This window comes from Tachyglossus aculeatus, chromosome 13, assembly GCF_015852505.1.
Source record: "Tachyglossus aculeatus isolate mTacAcu1 chromosome 13, mTacAcu1.pri, whole genome shotgun sequence".
NCBI classification, from domain to species: Eukaryota; Metazoa; Chordata; class Mammalia; order Monotremata; family Tachyglossidae; genus Tachyglossus; species Tachyglossus aculeatus.
In genome coordinates, this window is record NC_052078.1 from 21,388,346 (window position 1) to 21,409,804 (window position 21,459).

General features: G+C 41.6%; 1 protein-coding gene across 1 annotated transcript in view; it reads left to right on the plus strand.

The window, feature by feature from the left end:
• DNAJC1 (DnaJ heat shock protein family (Hsp40) member C1) overlaps positions 1-21,459 on the plus strand; it is a 143,968-nt gene that overhangs the window by 84,135 nt on the left and 38,374 nt on the right. The window contains exon 8 of the mRNA XM_038755651.1: positions 6,433-6,599. Within this exon, the coding sequence (XP_038611579.1) occupies positions 6,433-6,599 (167 nt within the window). The remainder of the gene's footprint in view (positions 1-6,432; positions 6,600-21,459) is intronic.

Below are 21,459 nucleotides of genomic sequence, written 5' to 3' on the forward strand. Positions count from 1 at the left end.
TATACTTTAGAATTAATGTATAAAGGCCGAAAATCCCCCAGTGTGCATTTCATTTGCCCCCATCCTTCTTAATTTTAAAGACCATCATTGGAATACTGAGTTCATAATAACATTTCCATCTACTTAATTGAGTAAATGCATCTCATGCAGATTAGCAATAGCTGTTTTATGCTGCCTGTTTTTCATGACCTAATTGCTAATCTGCCCTCATGTCTGTCTGCCTTACTGCTGAGATGGTGCAATATTCTCTGAGGGTTGAACTAGAACTGTGTAGGGGGAATTCCTTATAATTTGCAAATTTGAGAGAATGCAGTGTGTAGGCCTTGGATAAAGGATGCTTTTTCTAGAGAAGAGTGAAGTTGTGAAAAAAGACAAACTCTTGGAAAGTAAATATTGTAAATTCCTATTTGAAAAATATTTGTGCCAAAATGACAGCCTATTTTGCAGACATCTGTGTAGAGTTTTTGGCACTCCTTATTTCTTTGTCCCGAATCTTTATCAACTTGAAGTTCAAATTTGCCTCTAATTAATATCCTTACAAGTGTAGCTTGTTGACTTTGTGCAACATTTCAGTCTTTCTTTTGTTTTGTATGTCCATACTGTTCTGCTCCCTGAATCAAAGCAAAGGCTTTTGGTTATAGGTATGATGTTAATGAAACACTGCTCATAGTATGTGTTGGGAAATATAGGATCCATTTATTATTTGAAGAAAATGTCTGTAAAAATCACAGCTTTAATAACAAAAGGGAAAAAATGATAGGTGGAGAGATCAAAGCCAAGGGCTGTGCTAAGAGATAAAGAGGCAATGATACACTTTTTCCCCATCCACCTGCTTTGTGCACTTAGAGAAGATCCCAGTGGCTTTCACTGGCCCCTGCTCTGAACAATGGCAGATATAGGGCCAAGACTTATCAATCAACTGAGCAATGGTATTTATTGAGCACTTGTGCAGAACACTGTACTAAGAGCTTGGGAGAGTAAAATGTAAGAGTTGGTAAACGTGGACCTTACAGTCCGGAGAGGGAGACAGACTGTAAAATCAATTACAGATATGGACATTAAGCAGTACTGTGGGGCTGAGGTTGGAGTGAATAATAAGTGCTTAAAGGGTTTAGATCCGACTGCTTACGTGATGCAGAAGGGCGAGGTTGTAGGGGAAATGAGGGCTTATTTGGGGAAGGGCTCTTGAAGAAGATGGAGGTAGTAATGTGAGCCCATTGTTGGGTAGGGACCGTCTCTATATGTTGCCGACTTGTACTTCCCAGGCACTTAATACAGTGCTCTGCACAGGTAGCGCTCAGTAAATACGATTGAATGCATACTAGGGATTTCATTTTTTCAGGTGAGCTATTACAGGGTCTCCCAAATACACACTCTTTTCTGGAATTGGCAGTTGGGGTTTTCTTTCCCTTATTTGCTGCTCTTGGAATGGAACATGCAGCTATGCTGACCACTCCACTGCAAGGAATTTGCTGGCTCAGGCTTTTGTATACTTGCCCCAAATTTATCCCGAGTGTTCTCCTGATATCATTCAGCTCACCTCCTTCCCCTTCTTAATAAAACCTCCAAACACGCCCCATTTCCCTGCACATCAAGCAAAAAATTTCTGACCATTGGCTTCAAGGCTCTCCTGCTCACTGCTCTATCCTCCTGTCCTTAGATTTCGCACATTGCCCTTCTCTAGAGTTAACTGGCTCACTGACCTGCATCTGTCTTAATAGTAGTAATTGTGGTATTTAAAGTGCTTACCTGCATCTCTCCTTATCATGGTAATTGTGGTATTTAAGTGTATTCATTCAGTCATATTTGAGTGCGTACTGTGTGTGAAGCATTGTACTAAGCATTTGGGAAAGTACAGTATAACAGACACATTCCCCACCACAATGAGCTTACAGTCTAGAGGGGGAGACTGACATTAATATGAATAAATAAATTACAGATTATAGTAAACATTTTACATACATTTAAAGCCAAGTACTGTATTAAGTGCTGAGGTCAATAAAAGCAAATCAGGTCCCACACGGGATCCAAAGTCTAAGCGGGAGATCAGGTATTGAATCCCTGTTTTACAGATGAGGGAACTGTGGCCCAGAGAAGTGAAGTGACTTGCCCTAAGTCACCCAGCAGACAAGTGGAGGAGCCCGGAATAGAACCCATTTCCTCTGACTCCCAAAGCCCTGCTCTCCATTAGATCGCTCTGCTCCTTGTGCCTTTGCTCACCCGCCTTGGTCTCCCTCCCTGAAACTCCCCTCCTTCAATTGTCCCTGTTTTTGAAGCCCTGTGGAAAACCCACCCCTTCCAGAAGGCATTCCTTGGCGGGTATCATCCCTATGACTCCCTCAGCATAGCCACCTGTAGGACCCAAGCACATGTTGATTTACATGCTGTGCTATTTATGCACTTGTTTGCTTATTCTTCTACCCTCCTTCCCTGCTTCTGCCCTCCTTCCCTCACTCTCTCCTTCCCTCACTCCCTCACTCTCTCCTTCCTTCACTCCCTCACTCTCACCTTCCTTCACTCCCTCACTCCCCTTTCTCCCTCCCTCCATAGTAGCTCCCTCCTTCTCCCTCCTTCCCTCCTAGGATTGGGGGAAAGAGGGGTCAAAGTGTGAAGCATTTAACAGGGAAGTATGAAATACACAGGGAAGAGGAATCATTTAAAATGTAAATTAGAGATTAGCCCACTTTTCTAATTCAGAAGGCTCTGCTTGTTTGTCCTACCCAAATGCTGAACCTCAATGATCTTCAGAAAAGCAGAGATGATGCAAACTTTGTAAAACGTCTCTTCAAAGGAGGAAAGCCAGAAGTGGAAGAAAAATACGATGGGTCCTTTGTATTTACTGGCTAATCAAGAGCCACAGTAAGGACACAACTCCACAGTGGGGGGGAAAAAAACTGCCTCAACAACTTTAGTGGTTTTCAGTTGATCCATAAAAATTATGACAAAACATTGTAATTACAAATCCCCCTTTGGCTTGATTGAAAATGGGAGCTAATCCATTTGTGGTGTTAAGCGTGCAGGAAAAGATATTTATTTTAAACCTGATTTTTCTGACTCAGCTAGCTCTCCCTGTCTGCATCTCTCTCTCTGTCTCTGTGTGTCTCTCTCTCTCTGTCTCTCTCTCACACACACACACACACCCCCCCACACCCACACACCCCCACACCCACACCCCCCTTTTCACTCCTCACACCTCATCTGTGATTATGCACTAAGGTCTTTACCCTCTAAGCACTTGACATTCCCCCCACCCTCAGCCCACAGCACTTATGCATATATTGATGAGCCCTGTCATTTCCCTTATCTATTTATCTCAGTGACTGTTTCTCTGTCTAGACTGTAAATTCCTTGAGGTCAGGGTTCCTGTTTTCCAACTCTACTTTATTGTATTCTCCCAAGTACAGTCCTCTGCGCCCAGTACATGCCCAATTAATAGCATTGATGATTAATTTCCTTCACTCACACATATAATGGATAATTTGGTAATATATTTACCTCTCTTTTTGCTAACCTACTCACTGTGCTTCTTTCTCATTTCTCCCACTGCTGATCTCTTGCTCACGCCCTCCTTTCTGCCTAGAATTACCTTTCCTTTCATATCCCCATAGACCACTGCTCTTCCCATCTTCAGCGCCCTTCTGAAATCACATCATCATCAATCGTGCTTATTGAGCGCTTACTGTGTGCAGAGCACTGTACTAAGCACTTGGGAAGTACAAGTTGGCAACATATAGAGACAGTCCCTACCCAACAGTGGGCTCACAGTCTAAAAACAGTGGGCTCACATCTCCTCCCGAGGGCCTTCCTGGGCTAATCTCTCATCTCCTCCCCCACCCTCACCCCCATTTGACACTTGCTCACTTGAGCATTTGGGTATTTACATCCTTCCCCCTCCCCCAGTAACACTTGTATACTTATCCTGTGCACTTGAGAAGCAGTGTGGTGTAAGGGAAACAGCACTGTCCTTGGAGTCAAAGGGCCTGGGTTCTAATCCCGGCTCTGCCCTGTACCTACTCTCTTACCATGCGTGAGCAAGTCTTTTAAGTGTTCTGTGCCTCAGTTCCCTCATCAGCAAAAATGGGGATTCAGTACCTTTTGTTTCTCCCGCTTAGACTGTGAACCCCATGTGGGACCTGATTATCTACCCCCGCACTTAGTAAAGTGCTTGGCCCAAAGTAAGTGCTTAACCAACATCACAATTTTTGCATCTTTATGTCTGTTACTTTCTCCTGTCCCTAATTAGTGTGTCCCCCCAACCCCAGATTATAAACTCTCTCCTGCTAGATGGTTAGATCCTTGCAAGCATTGATCATGTCCATTAATTCTACCATACCCATTTAAGCACTTAGTATGGTTTTCTCCGCATAGTATGTGCTCAATAATTGCTACTGATTGGTTGAATAATCTTGTAGGAGCAACTGGGTTGGTAAAGACTGGTTGACTTCTGCTCCTGTCTGTGCCTTAGAGCAGTGGGGCCTAGTGGGTACAGCACAGGCCTGGGAATAAGAAGGTTCAGGGTTCTAATCTTGGCTTCGCCACTTGTCTGCCATGTGACCTTGGACAAGTCACTTGACTTCTCTGTGCCTTATTTCCCTCATCTGTAAAATGGAGATTAAGACTGTAAACCCAATGTGGGGCATGGACTGTGTTCAATCTGATTTCTATATATCTACCCCAGAATTTAGAGCAGTGCCTGGCACATAGTAAGTGCTTAACAAATACCATAAAAAATATTAATCTATTGCCTACCTTCCCTTAGGAAGGATATAGTCATGTTTTGTTTTTTTGTGAGGAGAGGAGAAGGATGATTATGGTTCAGGTCTTTAAAGCTTTTTCTGATTAAAGAGTGGAGAGTTAAATTCCTTCCAAGTTATTTAAGAATTATTTGCGCATTAAGCCTGGTGCCACTGAACTTTGTTATTGTTATACCATTTTCAGGATTGTTGATGCTATTGTCCTGCTCTTTTATTTTTTAAGGTATTAGGACTTTATGTTAAAAAAAATTACAGTAACCCCATCTTTACATTACAATGCTTAGTCCTTTCTGCTGATACCCATAGTCCAGATTAAATCCATGGTCCCATAAAAATCGTCTTAATCTCATACTCTCTCAAGCATTTAGTACTGTGCTGTACACACTGTAAGTACTCAGTAACTATGATTGATTGATTAGTATTTACTCAATCCCACAGGGGTGCAGGGGTAGTTGGACTCCTGAGTCCTTTCACAAAAAGCAAAAGCTCTGCACAGTAGACTTGAACACTCACCACCAACTCACTCCTCCTGACCCAGCTGGTCTCTCCATCGTCTCCTCCCAAAATGACCTTCTTATTGTGCCTCACTCTTGACCCATCCACTTCCATCCCCTCGCTAACTTAGCTTCTCAAGCTCAGAGCTCCCTTCCTTTCCCACCAATATGACAGACCACAGGCCACCCCATATTCAAAGTTCTCCTTTAAAGCCCCCCACCCCACATGCCTTCCCCAGATTAATCCCCACACCCCAAATTGTAAAAACCCCTCAGCCCTCTCTCGCACTTGGACACTTATTCCCATTCTCAGCACTTCTGGTTATGCAGTCATAATCATAATAATAACTGTGGAGTTAAGCACATCCTATGTGTCAAACACTGTACAAGGCTGCTGGGGTAGATAGAAGATATTTGGGTCCCACTTCGGGCTCACAGTCTGACGAGAAGGGAGAACAGGTTCTGAATCCCCATTTTGCAAGTGATGGAACTGAGGCCCAGAGAAGTCAAGTGACTTGCCTAAGGACACACAGCAGACAAGTGTCCAAGCCGGAATTAGAACCTAGGCCCTTGAACTTTCAATTATTTTGATTATTCTATTTGTACTTTTGAACCTTCTCTCTCCCCCATTAAACGTTATGCTGCTTGGTGAATGGAATGTGTCGCTTGTTTTATACTTCCCAAGCGCTTAGGTCTGTTTCCCTCTGGGCCCATTGAGTAAACACTGTTACTTTTATTTCTAGGAATACTCCTGGGGGCTCATCAGTGGCCCAGCTCCTTGTGGCCTGGGATGATGTCATGCAACTGTGTTATATTGTACTCTCTCAAGCTCTTAGTACAGTGCTCTGCACCAAGTGCACAATAAATGCCACTTATTGACAGTAACCTGTGGGTCAGATGAGGTGGTTGGACACTGGCCGAGCTGCTGAGATCTGGTGTCTACCCTCAGAGCTTGTCATATTCTCATTAGATTTCCTCAGCTCCTTTGAAATTTGGTATATGCAAAATAGCGAGAGGTGGAGGAAACAAAATGGAGGCCATAGAAACTCTATGCATGTTTTAGAAGTCTTAACGAGCAAGTGAACTTTGAAGAAAATTGACTTTTGAGTGGGTTTCCTGGATTACTCTGAGTGAAGTGGCCTCAATTATAGCCATAACAATGTGTGTTTCTTTTTATTGTGTAGAAGAGAAGAAGCCTAAAGTAAAGAAACCAAAATCTGAATTTCCTGTGCACACAACTTTGGAAACGAATGCATATGTGCCATTATATGACCACAGAACGTCCATAGAAGAAATTGAGGAGCAAATGGATGATTGGTTGGAGGATAGAAACAAGTCCCTCAAAAAGAAGGTAAGAAAGACTGTAGCCTTATTATTATTTTAATGGTATTTAAGTGCTTATTATATGCCAGGCACTGTATTTAGGGCTGGGGTAAGTACAAGCTAATCAGTTTAGATTCAGTACATGTCCCGAGTGGGGCTCACAGTCTTAAACCCCATTTTACAGGCGAGAGAACTGAGGCCCAGAGACTGTATGACTTGCCCAAGTGAGGTTGACTTATACATGGTCACACACCAGACAAGTGGCAGACCTGGGCTTAGAACTCAGGTCCTCTCACTCTCAGGCCCCTGCTCTTTCATGAGACCACACTGCTTCTTTATTGAGGCTTGTTCTACCGAGGCCTAGTTTACTATATTGAGAAGTCTGGGAATCAGTGACTCTGCCACTTACGTGCTGCGTGATCTTGGGCAAGTCACTTAACTTCCCTGGGCCTCAGTTCCCTCATCTGCAGAATAAGGATTCAATACCTGTTCTCCATCCTACTTAGACTGTGAGTCCCATGTAGGAGCTGATTATCTTGTGTCTCCCCCAGCGCTTAGTACAGTGCCTGGCCCCTGGTAAGGACTTGCCAAATACCAGAAGTGTGTTGTTATTATTACTCTGTGGTGATTCCATTGGTGGGAGGAGCAGTAGCTCATTCAAACCCCCCATTTCCCCTCCCCTCCCTGGTTCCAGTGGGCCCGGGGGGGCAACTGTTGTTTTTGCCCTCTCAGCTGTTTGGACCGAACTCTCATCTCTCTCATCTCAGGTCTCCAACTCCAAACAACGCTAAAAAGAGGTGAAAGTTTGCAGGCGGTCATGAGACGGCCCCAGATCCGCCATCCAAACACATTAGCTTGTCAAAAGCCTGCCAGTCCCTGCTTCTCTCAGACCTCATCCCACATCCTCCACGAAAAGCCCCAGCTTATCTTCAGCTCTCTTCCCCACCCTCGCTCTCCCCTGCGAGTCAAAATGAAATAGCTGGCACCTACGGCAGAGGGATGGCTTTAGAGGTCTGTTCTCTGTGGCTACAATTGTGGCTTATAATTATATCCTTAATATTTTGTTTGCTGCACTTCCTTTCTTTGAAGGAAAATGCCTTGTTTCAACTGCGCCTCCTTCTGAGTCGCTACATTGTAACTTATGGAGTTTAAACCAGTAATTGCATCAGAGGACATGCGTGCGCATCACTCGAAAGCAAATATTTACTCCCTGAAAGGCTTGTGTTATCAATTGTCAACAAAATGCTGGGCTTCACTAGGAAGGTCAAGCTTGGCAAAAGTCTAAAACATAGTGCTCCTGCTACACCCAAACTAATACGTGAGGTTCTGGTTGCCATATCAGCTAGGGCATCGTAGATGCAGAAAAGGTAAAGGGAAGAACAGTTGAGATGACAGGGAGATGGGAAAGCTTCCATTTGAGGATGGACTAAGATTTGGAGAAGAATGGACTTAATCTGCCCTTCCAAATCCTCTCTGCCACATAAATTTCTCATCATAGTTGACAACAGCACCATCCTCCCCATCTCTCGTGCTTGTAACCCTGGTTCCTTTCTGTCTTTCTCAACCCACGCAATTCATTCCGTCACCAAATCCAGTGGGTTCTTCCTCCGCAGCAACTGCAGAATCTGCTCCTTCCCCTCCAGCCAAAGTGCCATCAAGCACTCATCATAGCCCGACTCAACTACCGTATCAGGCTCCTCACTGACCTCCCTGCTTCCTTGCTCTTCCCATTTCCAGTCCATACTTTGTAGTCTTCTGCCCAGATGATTTTTGTAGACATTCTTCAAAGTCTCCCCACTGCTCAGTAACCTCCAGTGGTTTGCCTGTCCTTCTCCATAGCAAGCTGAACGTCCTGATGTTAGCTTGAAAGCATTCATTTAACTCTCTCCCCTCCTACTTGTCCACTTTCTTCTCCCTCTACAATCCAGCTCTTTGGGCCTCTCAAGCCACTCACTGTGGCTCGTTCTTCTGCCAGAGACCTCTTGCTCTGACTGCCCCCGCCCCACCTGGAATTCCTTTCATGTGTAACAGTTTTTTGCTCTCCCATCTTCAAAGCCCTTCTGAAATCACAACTCTTCCAAGAGGCTTTCCCTGTTTGATTTCCAATCAGCCCACTTGCCATTTCAGCAGTTGCCCATCACCTAAGCACCTAAAGGCTCTCAACTCCCATAGTACTTAGATACATAACTTTATAATCTATTACTTCATGCCATCTGTCATTTATTATAGTGTCTGCTTACACTATATCCTCCCCAGCGCATAGTACAGTGCTTTGCACATAGTAAGCGCTTAACAAATGCCATTATTATTATTATTACAGAATGTAAGATCCTGGAGGGCAAGGATCATGCCCATTAATCCTGTTGTTCTCTCTCAAGCTTATTGCTTATGGATGAGAGAGCAACAACTAAAGAACAAGTTGGGTTTTTGAGGGAAGAGTGATGAATGGTAGATGATCCATTGATGTCAGAGAGCACCCATCAGGTGGTTTCTCCGAACATCCTTTTATCATGGTGGAGACAGAATGCCGGGCTGGATGAACCATTGGCATCACTCAGTAATTCCATTGCTTGGGTCCTTGTAAGCTCCTTGTAGGCAGGGATTGTGTCTACCGATCTTATTGTACTGTCCCAAGTACTTAATACAGTGCTCTGTGCACAATAAATGCTCAATGCATTCCATTCATTGTTTAAAAGCTGAGAGTCTTAGATTTAACTGAGTTAAGCTTGGCCGATAAATTGAGAAATATTTGCGAGCGGCCACAAGAATGAGGGCTTGCCCCTGAACATCATTTTACTTTGGTTGTTGCTACCCACCCAAGGGTGAAAAAGAAGCTCAATAAACCATTTATACAGTAATGTTCAAATCTAGAATAATGGTGAAGTCTGAAAAGATTTTGAGTACATGCAGAGAAGTGGGTAATACCACATACTGCCCTGCCCATTTCCTCAACCCTACCCACTCTCCTAAAACAGGCAGGGAGGCCCAGTCATCATACCTCACTCCCCAATCTTCCATCCCGCTGGGCTCTTAATGTCCCAAGTGCTCAAGACATCATAGGTCTTTGCTGGTTGCTGGAGTGGCAGCCTGAAGTGTAGTTCTGGGGGATTTAAGATTGGAATTGTTACTAACCTGGAGGTGATTAGGTGATTTGCCAGGTTTCTAAGTTCCGCTGTTGCTCAACAGCCAGTTGGTTACTGATGAAGAGGACTTGAGTAATAGCAGAGAACTGCAGAGAGGGATGTCTCTGGAAGGGGACACAATTTGCTGTGACAGTGGAAAGTACTTTGAAAAGGGACAGAGACTAGTGATATATGGCTCATTTCTTTAAACAGTGATATGGGAGGGTCCAAGTCATTATTATTATGAACGATTAGTTACAAATTGTGGCAGAGGTAATAAAACTATCCGCAGTGACTTTTTGACTTTGGAGAATAATCTAACATCTGTGTGTGAGTGTGGTGAAGGTAGCTAGGTTTAAACAAATGTGAATGTAGGAGTTCTTCATTCACTCCCCTATCTCCTTGAGATCTCATGAGGAGAAAACCCAGCCAGTCTTTTTTGTTTTGTTTTTAATAGCATTTAAGTTCTTACGAGGTGCCGGGCACTGTACTAAGCACTGTGGTCGTTACAAGATAATCAGGTTGGACACAGTCCCTGACCCACATGGGGCTCACAGTCTTAATCCTCAAAGATAAAAGGTCCTTGTCACCTCTTTGCCTTTGAGAAATAAAGATGACATTCCCTGGCCAGGTATTTGATAGCAGAGCACAATGTTGGACAATATTCAAAAAATAGTAATACAAAATGAAGCTTCTGAAAGCATTTCTGGTCTGCAATTTCTTTAGTTCAGTAGGAAATTGAAGTTAAAAGGAAGGACTATTTCTATAAGCCTTGGAGTTTTGGTGGGGTTTTTTAGTAAGAATTTTTGAAAGCGTGGTATGAATATTTTTTTAAAAATGTGCCATTGAGTAAACAGCAGATTTCCTAAGTTTTTTTGGCATAGAAAGTATGAGCAGCTAAAAATGAGGTTTTAATGAGTCACCTAGCAGTCTTACTGTAGGATATGCCACTATGAACATTCTATATAAAGTCCTTCAAAACAATCTTTGTTGGGGTTTTTTCCTGGTGACCTAGTGGTAATGTTTTGCAGTGTTTTATGTAGGAGACCTGGGTTTCATTCCTGTTCTCGTTATCTCTCTCCCCGGGGCTGCAATGAATAAAATAAGAAATAAAATCACTATCCTGCATCCTTATTGCCATAGGCTGTACTCTTGTCAGATCTCATAAGCTAAGCTAGATGGCCTGGTTAGTATTGGGATGGAAGACCTCAGAGAAAAAGAAGGCTGTGGGACACACATCTTCCCTACTTAGACTTCTGTCACAGTTTCTGCCTCCCTGGACCCTGGTCTTGTTATGATCACATTTTCCCCTTTACCCTTATATTGATTTGTAGACCAAGGCCTTAAAAATGAAATCTACTCCATAAGTAAACAAGCAAATGGACAGTATTTGTAGACTTCTCCTATTCAGCTTTGGAGCAGGTTTCTGTTTGGGATGGATAATTATCATATTTGAAAGATTCCAGCCAAGATCATTTTATGGCCTGCAAGGGAAATATGTGTAGTTATTCCCCAGAAAAGTGTCCAGCTCTTTTGGGTGCACGGGGTTTTTTTTCTTTCTTTTTTTAGTTTTAGGAATAATTTGACATAAGTAGATCACTATCCTAATATGATTGGTTTATCGGTGCTTTGGCATCAGAGGGTAGGAAAATTTAAGATTTTGGTAATCACTTTCACTGTGTATTTTTTTTTCCAGATAGGATTCTCTAGTAATATGTTTTTTAGATCCGCTCCTTAAAGCTGTAGTTAGTCATCGTATTTTTGTAGCTTTACCCAAAAAGCAGTCCTAAAGTCAAATGGTCAGTTGGTTCAGTCTAGGATGCTAAGCATGTGCAAGAAAATGTCACCGAGAACCTCAACCAGTGGCTGCACCCTGCCACGTCAAGGTCTGAGCTGGTCCTGCTGGAAATAATAATAATAATAATTATAATATTTGCTTATGTGCCAAGCACTGTTCTAAACACTGAAAACTGAAATTGAATTCAAATGCCCAAACAGAATGACCAGTAACAGGCAAGCCAAATTCTACTTCGTATAAATGACACTGTGTGGAAGGGAGAAACCAATCCATTACCATTGTAGAAGTTTTCAGAACTGACGTCCCTTCACTTTCAGCATTTTGTGGTAATGTTAAGTCCTAAACTATAGAAGATAAATTTTTAGGAAAATTATTCATTTGTGTTTTGTGTGCCAGCTATCGAGATGTTCTTGTCATGTTTTCAGGACACGTTCTACAAAATTTTGATTCTTTAGATTTCAGTCTTTCAGATTGCTATGATGCAGGAAAAAAAAATGCAGTTTTCCCTGTTGCTTTGCTTGTGGTTGTGCATTAGTCTCTAGATCTGTCTCCAGAATTCACTGTAAACAGTGATGTAGATTCTTCTGTTGGGATTTAAAGGATATTTAGAGGATGTAAATACCAGACTGTTTCCTGCCTCTTCCCATCAGAGTGTTTCTGTGTATATATTATTATTAAGCTTCCTATCATATTACTTCGTAGCCATTTAATCTCTTATCTTCCTGTTACCTGCCTAACATTTCTATAGATGTCTTAACTATTAAAATGAATTTCCGTCCTGTCACTTTAAGATTGAAGGATTGAAGCAGGCTCTGTTTACTGGGAATATGAAAATAAAACTTTCACCAAGGCATTTTAGTTAATAACACTTCAGCTGCCTGCAAGTGATGGATCTGCTTCAGTGTTACTATCGGAGAGCTTCAATTTTTTTTTTTTTTTGGCTTTTTAATGTAATTAGTTTGATAACAGCTGAAGTCCCCAGAGAAAGGTCTCAAGCCGTTGCCCTAGCAATCGACTATTTATTTTCCATCATTGATGATATCAGGTAGTCACCGTATACTTCAGCTATTCATCAGCTTAACTTTTAATAAAGTTAATCATTTAAGTTGATGCCCCTAAAACACGTGTTCATTCTAAAAATGATTAAAAGTTCCCCATGTGATTAAACCAGGAATTGTCACCAGTCAGTTGAAAACCAAACGAGAGTGATAGCCGATGGAAGGACTTTGTTAATTTTGTTCTTAAATTTATCAGAATAGACAATGAAACTTCCAAGTTGAGAGACTTTCACTATGAATAAGTCTTTTTTTTTTTAAAGTGGTATTTAAGCACTTAGTATGTGCCAGGAAGGGTGCTGAGCACTGGGGTAGATACAAGATCATCAATTTGGACACAGTCCATCATGTTCCACGTGGGGCTCACAGTTTTGATCCCCATTTTATAGGTGAGGGAACTGAGGCACAGTAACATGACAGCAGCAGACCTGAGATTAGAACCCAGATCCTTTGTACTCCTAGGCCCATAATCTATCCACTAGGCCATATTGCTTCTCAAGTCACTTGTGTACATTATTGAATGAACACTTGTATGCATTAGAGTGGGGCGGAAGCTTTAGAAAAAACTGGACTATATGAATCGTGAAAGATGACATGGAATTATAGAATAATAGTCAATGTAATTGACTATCAAAATTCTATTCCTTTATTGCCCCCCCTTTTTTGGATATCGCGTGTATGCAAAAAATGTCCTGAGTACTTGAAGGAGTTACCCTTAGGAAGAAGATATGGTCCATGCTATCAAGGTTTTTGCAACATAAGGACTGGAGGAGCCCAGGGAAGATAAATGTATTTTGGCATATTAAATCACTTGGCTTATGCTATAACATTCGCACATATAGACCAAGAAATATTATGACTAGGTTTTAGCGCTCATATTTTTATTCTAGAACAACTATAAACAGCTCACCCTTGGACAGTAACTCATCTAATGCTCATAATGGACACATTCACTGAGTATACTCCTGTAAAATCACCTACTGTTTCGGTGCTCTTTCTTTTTTGCCTTTAGATGCATTGCTCCTCTTGCGTTTGCTCTATGGCAAAAAAAAAAAAAAAAAGATTGCAAAATGCATTTTTCTCCTAGAAACTTACTCCTGGAGAAATTGTTCAAAGTAAGTTTGAAGAAAGCCAAGAAAATATTGCTAATTAAATCCTTAAAAGAGTCTTTTTACTAAGCCTACACATCTTATAATTAGTGGCTGCTACCACACCACCTGCTCTTTTCTGCCTCAAATCTCCCCACATCTGTGCTGCTTTGAAACCTGAGAGTGCTTTTCCTTTTGCAGCAAATAATACGCTGCTTGTTCTAGTCAGACGTCATATTACAGATTACCTGAATACTGTTTCTTGTGGCTTTCTCTTCATTTTAATTTCTTAAATGAAACTCTTCTTTCTTAACAGGATTACGATGTTCTAGAAAGCAAATGTTTAATAAATTAGCCTTTTCTATTTTTGTGAGCTTAAAGGCCACCTAAGATTGTCAAATTGAGCTCGCTTCTGCTGTGTCTTGAAAAGCGTGTCAATTCAGGTGCATGCAGTTGGTGGGCACATGTTTTCAACTAGAACCCAGAAGTGATTTTCATGTGCTTAAAACTCCTTTGCTCTGTGAAATTCACAGAGCTAAATTTCCCATTCCACCTGTGGAAAAATCAGGCTGACTTCTCAAAAATGGAACAAAATATCTCCATTAAATGTTTAGCTAGCTAACTGGACATACTGAGAGACAAAGGGGGAACTTTTGTTGCTTTTGATCTGAAGCTTAGCATACTTTTAAAGTCTGGACTGAGTGCTGATTGATGCCAGGGGAGAATAATTTAATTCAGTTCAGTCCCCAGTGAGGCAGAGCCTAGATAGTAACCATTTCAGTGTTTTGTACTGCCTCGCTGTCCCTTACCCCTTTTTTGAAGACACTGCCTGGAAGTGGAGAGAAAAATTCTGAGCACTTTTCTATTTCCTGTAGTCCAGGGGCTGCTCTTCAGAAAAACTTGGGAATTGCTCTTACTTGTTCATTATAGAGATTCCTATTCTCCAGACAACTTTTTAACCCCACTACTACAATATTCTGAAGTCCCCAACTTTAATTTGTGATCCTAGATGAGTTCAGGAGAAGCAGCGGTGGTCTGGTGGAAGAACACGGGCCTGGGAGTTGGAAGGTCTGAGTTCTAATTCTGGCTCCACTGCTTGCCTGCTGTTTAGAGCTAGTTACTTAATGTCTCTGGGCCTCAGTTTCCTCATCTGTAAAATGAGGATTCAATACCTGTTCTCCCTCCTACTTGGACTGTGACCCCCATGTGGAACAGGGACTGTCTGACCATATTAATTTTATATCTATCCAACGCTTAGTATGGTGCTTGGCGCATAGTAAGTACTTAGATACTCTTAAGTAAGTACTTAGATACTCTTATTACTATCAATAAAATTCTTAAAATTGTCATGTAGAAAATCAGAGGGTCATATTAAATAGTCATTTGAGAAGGTGGCTCTCTTTTCCGCTAGGAGAAGTTATTCAAAAACAATACTCAAACTCATTTAATCAGAATCCTCTTTGTCCAAAAGCAGCGTGAGTTCAAACAAGTCAAATAGTCCTAGTAGGGCCAAATTGAACACAGTATTTAACACTTAAATAATTAGTTTTCTGTTTTATCCTTCCCCAGATTCTTTAACTTATGTGCAGAATCAGCTTAAAAGACTAGTTTCCAAAATAGCTAAAATTGGAGGCTGCCATTTTCAGAGCACCATGGTTTGAAGATCTGTGTGTGACTACAAATAAACATTTTGAAATGTGTGCAAGCATGAGTTTTCCATGATTAACATGGTGTATAAATAACACAATTAGTTTTTTTATGTTACTGGCAATCCTTGAAGTAATAAGAAATATAGTAAAGCCCTTTTAAATATGTTTTTCAAGGGACTAGCTACTAAAATCTTCTTTACCAGAGGAAATTTCCAAGAGGGGAAATGGAAAGTTATGCTTAAGTAAAACAGAACCTAAACATTTTAATATGCGATGTAGAAAAACATCGTAAACCACAATTTCTGCGGTAAGTTTATCCTATATTATGAATATGTGCATTTATATATATATTTTTTTTAAGTAAATCTCTTCCTGGCCTTGACACCAATAAAGCCTGGGATCGTAGACTTCCTCCCCAAAGTAGGGAGGAATCTCATGGTAGCTCCAAAGTTCTCTCAGGGCCCCAAGATCCCTCACTCCATCAAGCCAGAGTGATTCTGGAATGAAACCATCCCGGTATCCAGGCGAAAGAGTGGCAGTGGGGAATGAGAGGAGAGAGAGAGGTTTGAAGGACCGTTCTACTTGAAATCAGATTTCAGGTACCACCCACATTCTGTTGGATGAATTAAAATCATGCCAACATTAGGGCGTGTTGTATCAGATTGTCAACCCCATCTGAGTCATTGCCTTTGGCATTCTCAAACCTGAGTTTAGGATCACATTTTTGTTTGAAATCTGGGGTGGTTCAACATTTCACCAAGTGTGGTATGTTAGGCAGAGGAAGCTGGTTGGCAACTGTTCATTTCGATCTGTGTTCATTCTTAAGAGATGCTGCTGTTCTCACACTTTTCATGAGTGTGCCGTTCATTATTCTATGGGAGGGTGTGCCTCCCTCATAGGTGTTAAGTATTTATGGTCTTTCACTGTCTAACTTAAACCATACGTCTGAGCCAAGTACGTAAAATGACTTATTGAGACAGCAAACTTGAAAAGCTTTGGCTCCAAACTCTGACTCTCAAATTAATAGTCCATTCCATGGGTTTTTTTGTGTGTGTGATTGGTTTTTGAAAATGGCACTTCACATTTGGCTGAAATGTGATTATTGAAAGGCCTTTGCAGCTACATTTTGGCTTCTTATGATTCTTTACGTTCTTGAAATACTTGGTTAATGCTCTTGGACCTACGATTTTTTTTTGCATGTTACTTTTGGCGTTGGTTTGAAAGGGCCCAGAATCCATTGGACAATGCACACAGTGTAGAAAGTATTTGCCCCCAACGATCTTAGGCTCTAAAGTTGAACAGAGACGGACAGGCATGAGGAAAAAGAAGCAACACAAGGAAGTGGTTATGTAAGTATGTATTATTGCTTTTTTAAAATTATTATTATTGGATAGAGAGAAAGGGAAAAACTTGAGAATAGGAAGACATAGTGCAATAAAGGAGAGTGAATATAATAAGAGAAAGCCATCTCTTTTGCTTTATGTCTTCAGAGATCCTTGCTGCTCATCCAGTTCCTGGACCCTGCTTGTGGAATGTGGGCTTCGGGTATTTTTAGAAGAATTTATTAAAATGAGCATTTTCATAATAAAATTCCATGATAGAACAATACAAAAGAGTGCAACATTTCCACTCAAGAATGTCTTAGGGGTAGTATGGCTTAATGGTAAGAGCACGGGCCTGGAAGTCAGAGGACTTGGGTTCTAATCCTGACTTTGCCTCTTGCCTGCTGTGAGACCTTGGGCAAGTCACTTCTCTGTGCCTCATCTGGAAAATGGGGAGTCAGTACCTGATCTCCCTCTTACTTAGACTGTGAGCCCTATGTGGGCCAGTGACTACGTCCTACCTGATTATCTTGTATGTGCCCCAGCCTTTAGTACAGTGCTTGGCACATAGTCAGCACTTAACAGATACCACTATTATTATTATCATAACTACTGATCCATTTGTAGACTGATCAGCACATATCTCTTATGACAAATATTTGTGTATGATGAGCATTTCATACGAAAGTATGGATACATTCTCCTGTTTCCCCTCAAGACTTTGGGGTAGCTTCTCCTCTGTTGTCACATCAAGTAAGTCTCATTGGCCACAAGTGGGAAGGATTTTTGTGTGTAATTTTCAGTTTGCTAATTCCTCCCCACCCACTTGCATGTTGTGCCCACTCCCTCAGCAGAAGGTGGACTAGTGCAAACCACCAGCATTGCAACTAGTTCCTTCTCCCAAATTTTTGGTCCCAAAGTAACCGGATGGGGTTGAGTCTTGGCTGATGGGAAACACCATCATCATCTCATTAGGTAATGAAGAGGAGAATCTGCTTTGGAAAGTTTTTTGGTTCTTTTTATTTTTCCTTAAAAAAAAATATGATTTTTCTGAGCTCCACGAGGGAAACTTATATTCACCGCCAGTACAGTTGAGTCTTAACCTTTAACCAAGAAGCACAGGGGTTCAGCTTGAAATATGACAGATAATGGCAAAACTAAAGGATAAACCATCAGCACCAAAAGATAAACAAATCCCCTCTAAGCTGTTGAAAATCGGTCGTACATTTCTAACCTCGCTACAAGGGATAGGGAAGGATGGGCTGTCGTGTCATTGCTTATCCCTTGCTCTCTGGAAAATAATGATCATTTCCACAGCTCCCACTGCTTCTGTCTTGATAATATGCCTAATTGTTTTTCTTCTTATCCAAATCTGAAATGTAATTGGCATGTGAATCAATTTGGAAGTTTTGATTAAAGATAGCAGACTTGCTACAATGTCTAGCATTTTGTGGCAGTTTGAGTACCAGTGAGTCAGTGGAATACAATAACTTCTTTGTCATTAAGCGTCATATAGCCAAAATGCGAAATTATCATTGTGAATTCACAATTTAAGGTTATAAAGTTGAATTCCAGGGATCAATTCTAGCCAATTTAAAATGAATGTAAATAGTATGAGTTGATAAATAGGAATTAAAATGTTTTCAATTTTCATGAAATTTAAGCAGTTAGGGGAGCTAGGTGTGATAGTGTGGTAAGGTTTATGCGGCATCAGTGAGCCACTATGTTTGGGGTTAATTCTGAAGGTGTAGGAAGAAAGACTTTCCTCACATTCTAGTTCACATAATAGATCAATCAATTAGTAGTGTTTATCGAACAGTTGTTGTGCACAGAGCACTCTACTGAATGTTTGGGAGAGTTCAGTGCAGTAGAGTTGGTAATCATGATCCCTGACCACAAGGAGTCTACAGTCTATGGGAGGAAATATGTATTACAGTAAATTATAGGTAGGAGAAATGGCAGAGTACAAGGTTATATTCACAAGGACTAGGGGTGGGGTGAATATCAAAGAACTTAAGGGGTACAGAATCAAGTGCATAGGCAACCCAGAAGGGAAGGTGAACATGGGAATTGAGAACTTAGAGAAGGCCTCTTGGAGGAGGTAGGATTTTATTAGAGCTTTGAAGATGGGGAGAGAGGAGGTCAGTTGGATGTGAAGGGGGAGAGAGTTCCAGGACCGAGAGAGGGCACAGACAAGGGGTCAGCAGTGAGCAAGGTGAGATGGAGGTGCAGTGAGTACGTTGGTGTTAGGGGAGTGAATTGTGTGAGTTGTAGTAGGAAATTAGCAAGTTGAGGTATGATTGGGAGAGCTGATTGAGTGCCTTAAAACCGATGGAAAAGAGCTTCTGATTGACGCAGAAATGGTTGGACAACCATTGGAGGTTTTTGAGGAGTGGGGAGGTGTGGAGTTACCTTTTTTATTTTATTATTATTATTATTATTTAAATGATCCAGGCAGCAGAGTGAATTATGGACTGGAGGGCAGGAAGGCAGGGAGGTAAGTGAGGTGACTGATGCATTAGTCCAGGTTTGATGTGGTGGTAAGTACTTGGATCGGCTTGGAAGTGGTTTAGATGGAGAGGGAGGGACAGATTCTAGAGAGGTTGTGAAGGTAAAGCCAACAGGATTTGAAGACAGACTGAATATGCAGGTCGAATGAGAGAGGTGAGTTGAAGGTAATGCCAAGGTTTCAGACTTGTGAGGCAGGGAGATAGTGATGTTGTCCACAGTTTTGGGAAAGTCTGGGGAAGGACAGCATTTGTTTGGGAGGGAAGATGAGGAGTTCTGATATGGATATGCTAAATTTGAGGTGTCGAGACTGTAAACTCATTGTGGACAGGGGACCTGTCTGCTTTGTTATACTGCACTCTCCCTAGTGCTTAGTACAGTGCTCTGTACACAGTAAGCACTCAATAAATATGACTGACAGGAGGAAATCTGATCAAGAAAGCATAAATTTGGTAAGCAGGCATTAGCACCAAGCTCATTCAGTAGAAAACACTACTGGCTTTAGGCCGAGTCCAGTTTGCCACCCATTTTGCCCAATTATATATCCCTTCCTCCTCCTCGTCCTCATCAATCGTATTTATTGAGCGCTTACTGTGTGCAGAGCACTGTACTAAGCGCTTGGGAAGTACAAGTTGGCAACATATAGAGACAGTCCGTACCCAACAGTGGGCTCACAGTCTAAAAGGGGGAGACAGAGAACAAAACCAAGCATACTAACAAAATAAAATAGAATAGTTATGTACAAGTAAAATAAAACATTTCCCCTGCACCTTTCCCAGTCCAATGTATGAACCGTATCTGGTAGGAACATGGCAGGCTAGTGCAATACTGCCATCTGTGGCATCAATTTTATCATGTCAATGTACTGTCAAATATGTAGTCTGAATTGACCAATCCCCTTAGGCCAAATTAATAGCCTCTTTTGATCTTAAGCCATAAAAGCATTTTGACCTGATTTAATCTGTTTTCCTTACCCAGGATTAATGGACTACTAAAACGGAAACAAAAAAAGGGCAAAAAAACTGCTTCTGCGTCACTTAACATCCCTGTTTTTGTCTGACTCCTCTGTATCTCCCTTCTGTCCCCCATCCTTGGATTGCTGTGTCCACCCCTTTTGGGAAGCCTTGCCCACCAATACTGTATTGCAAGAAAGTGTCGGAAATAGCTTTATCTGGGTTATTTTGTTTCCTTTTATTGGTAACATTTATGATAGGTTTCTAATAATTTCATAAATAACATCATACTAATATACAGGGGTTTTTTAAGTATCATCCAGTGAATCCTGGCTCCACCGCTTGTCTGCTTTGTAACCTTGGGCAAATCACTTAACTTCTTTGTGCCTCAGTTTCCTCATCTCTAAAATGGGGATTAAGACTGGTGAGCCCTATGGGGTGCATAGAGCACGGGCCTGGGAGTCAGAAGGTCATGGGTTCTAATTCCGGTTCCTCCACTTGTCTGCTGTGTGGCCTTGGGCAAGTCACTTGGCTCCTCTGTGCCTCAGCTACCTCATCTGTAAAATGGGGATAAAGACTGAGAGCCCCATGCAAGGCAGAGGTTGTGTCCAACCCGATTTCCTTGTATCTACCCTTAGCACTTAGTACAGTGCCCAACATCATCATCATCATCATCAATCATATTTATTGAGCACTTACTTTGTGCAGAGCACTGTACTAAGCAATTGGGAAGTACAAGTTGGCAACATATAGGGACAGTCCCTACCCAACAGTGGGCTCTGAACAAATACCACAGTTAATATTATTATTCAACATGATTACCTTGTATTTACTCCAGTGCTTAGAACAGTGCCTGGCACATAGTAAGCACTTAGCAAATACCATTAAAAAACAAAACAAAACAAAATATTTATTGAGCACCTGTTGAGTACAGCCCATTTTCCCAAGCATCTGGGACAATACAATAGCATTGTAAGACGAGATCCCTGCCCTGAAAGAGTTTACAATCTAGCAGGAGAGATAGACCCTGAAATAAATTACACATAAGATGAAGCAATAGAGTATATGGGGTGTGTATGGGAGGTTGTGAGTACTTAAAGGCTTAGGTTTTATGACAGTGCTAAAGTATCAGTTGGTAAAATGAGCGATTCATGGGGAAGGCCTCCTACAAGAGACCCGATTTCAGAATAGCTTTGAAGGAGAGGACTGTTGTCTGTGGGATATCAAGTGGGAGGGTGTACCAGGTAGTGAGAAGGGTGTGAGCAAGAGACAGTTAAACAACAGTGAGTTAAAGAGGAACAAGAGGACAAGATGGGGTGTGGTGGGAGATGAGAGTAAATAAGTAGGAAGGAGAGAACTGATTGAATGTTTTCAAGCCAGTGGTCAGGAGTTT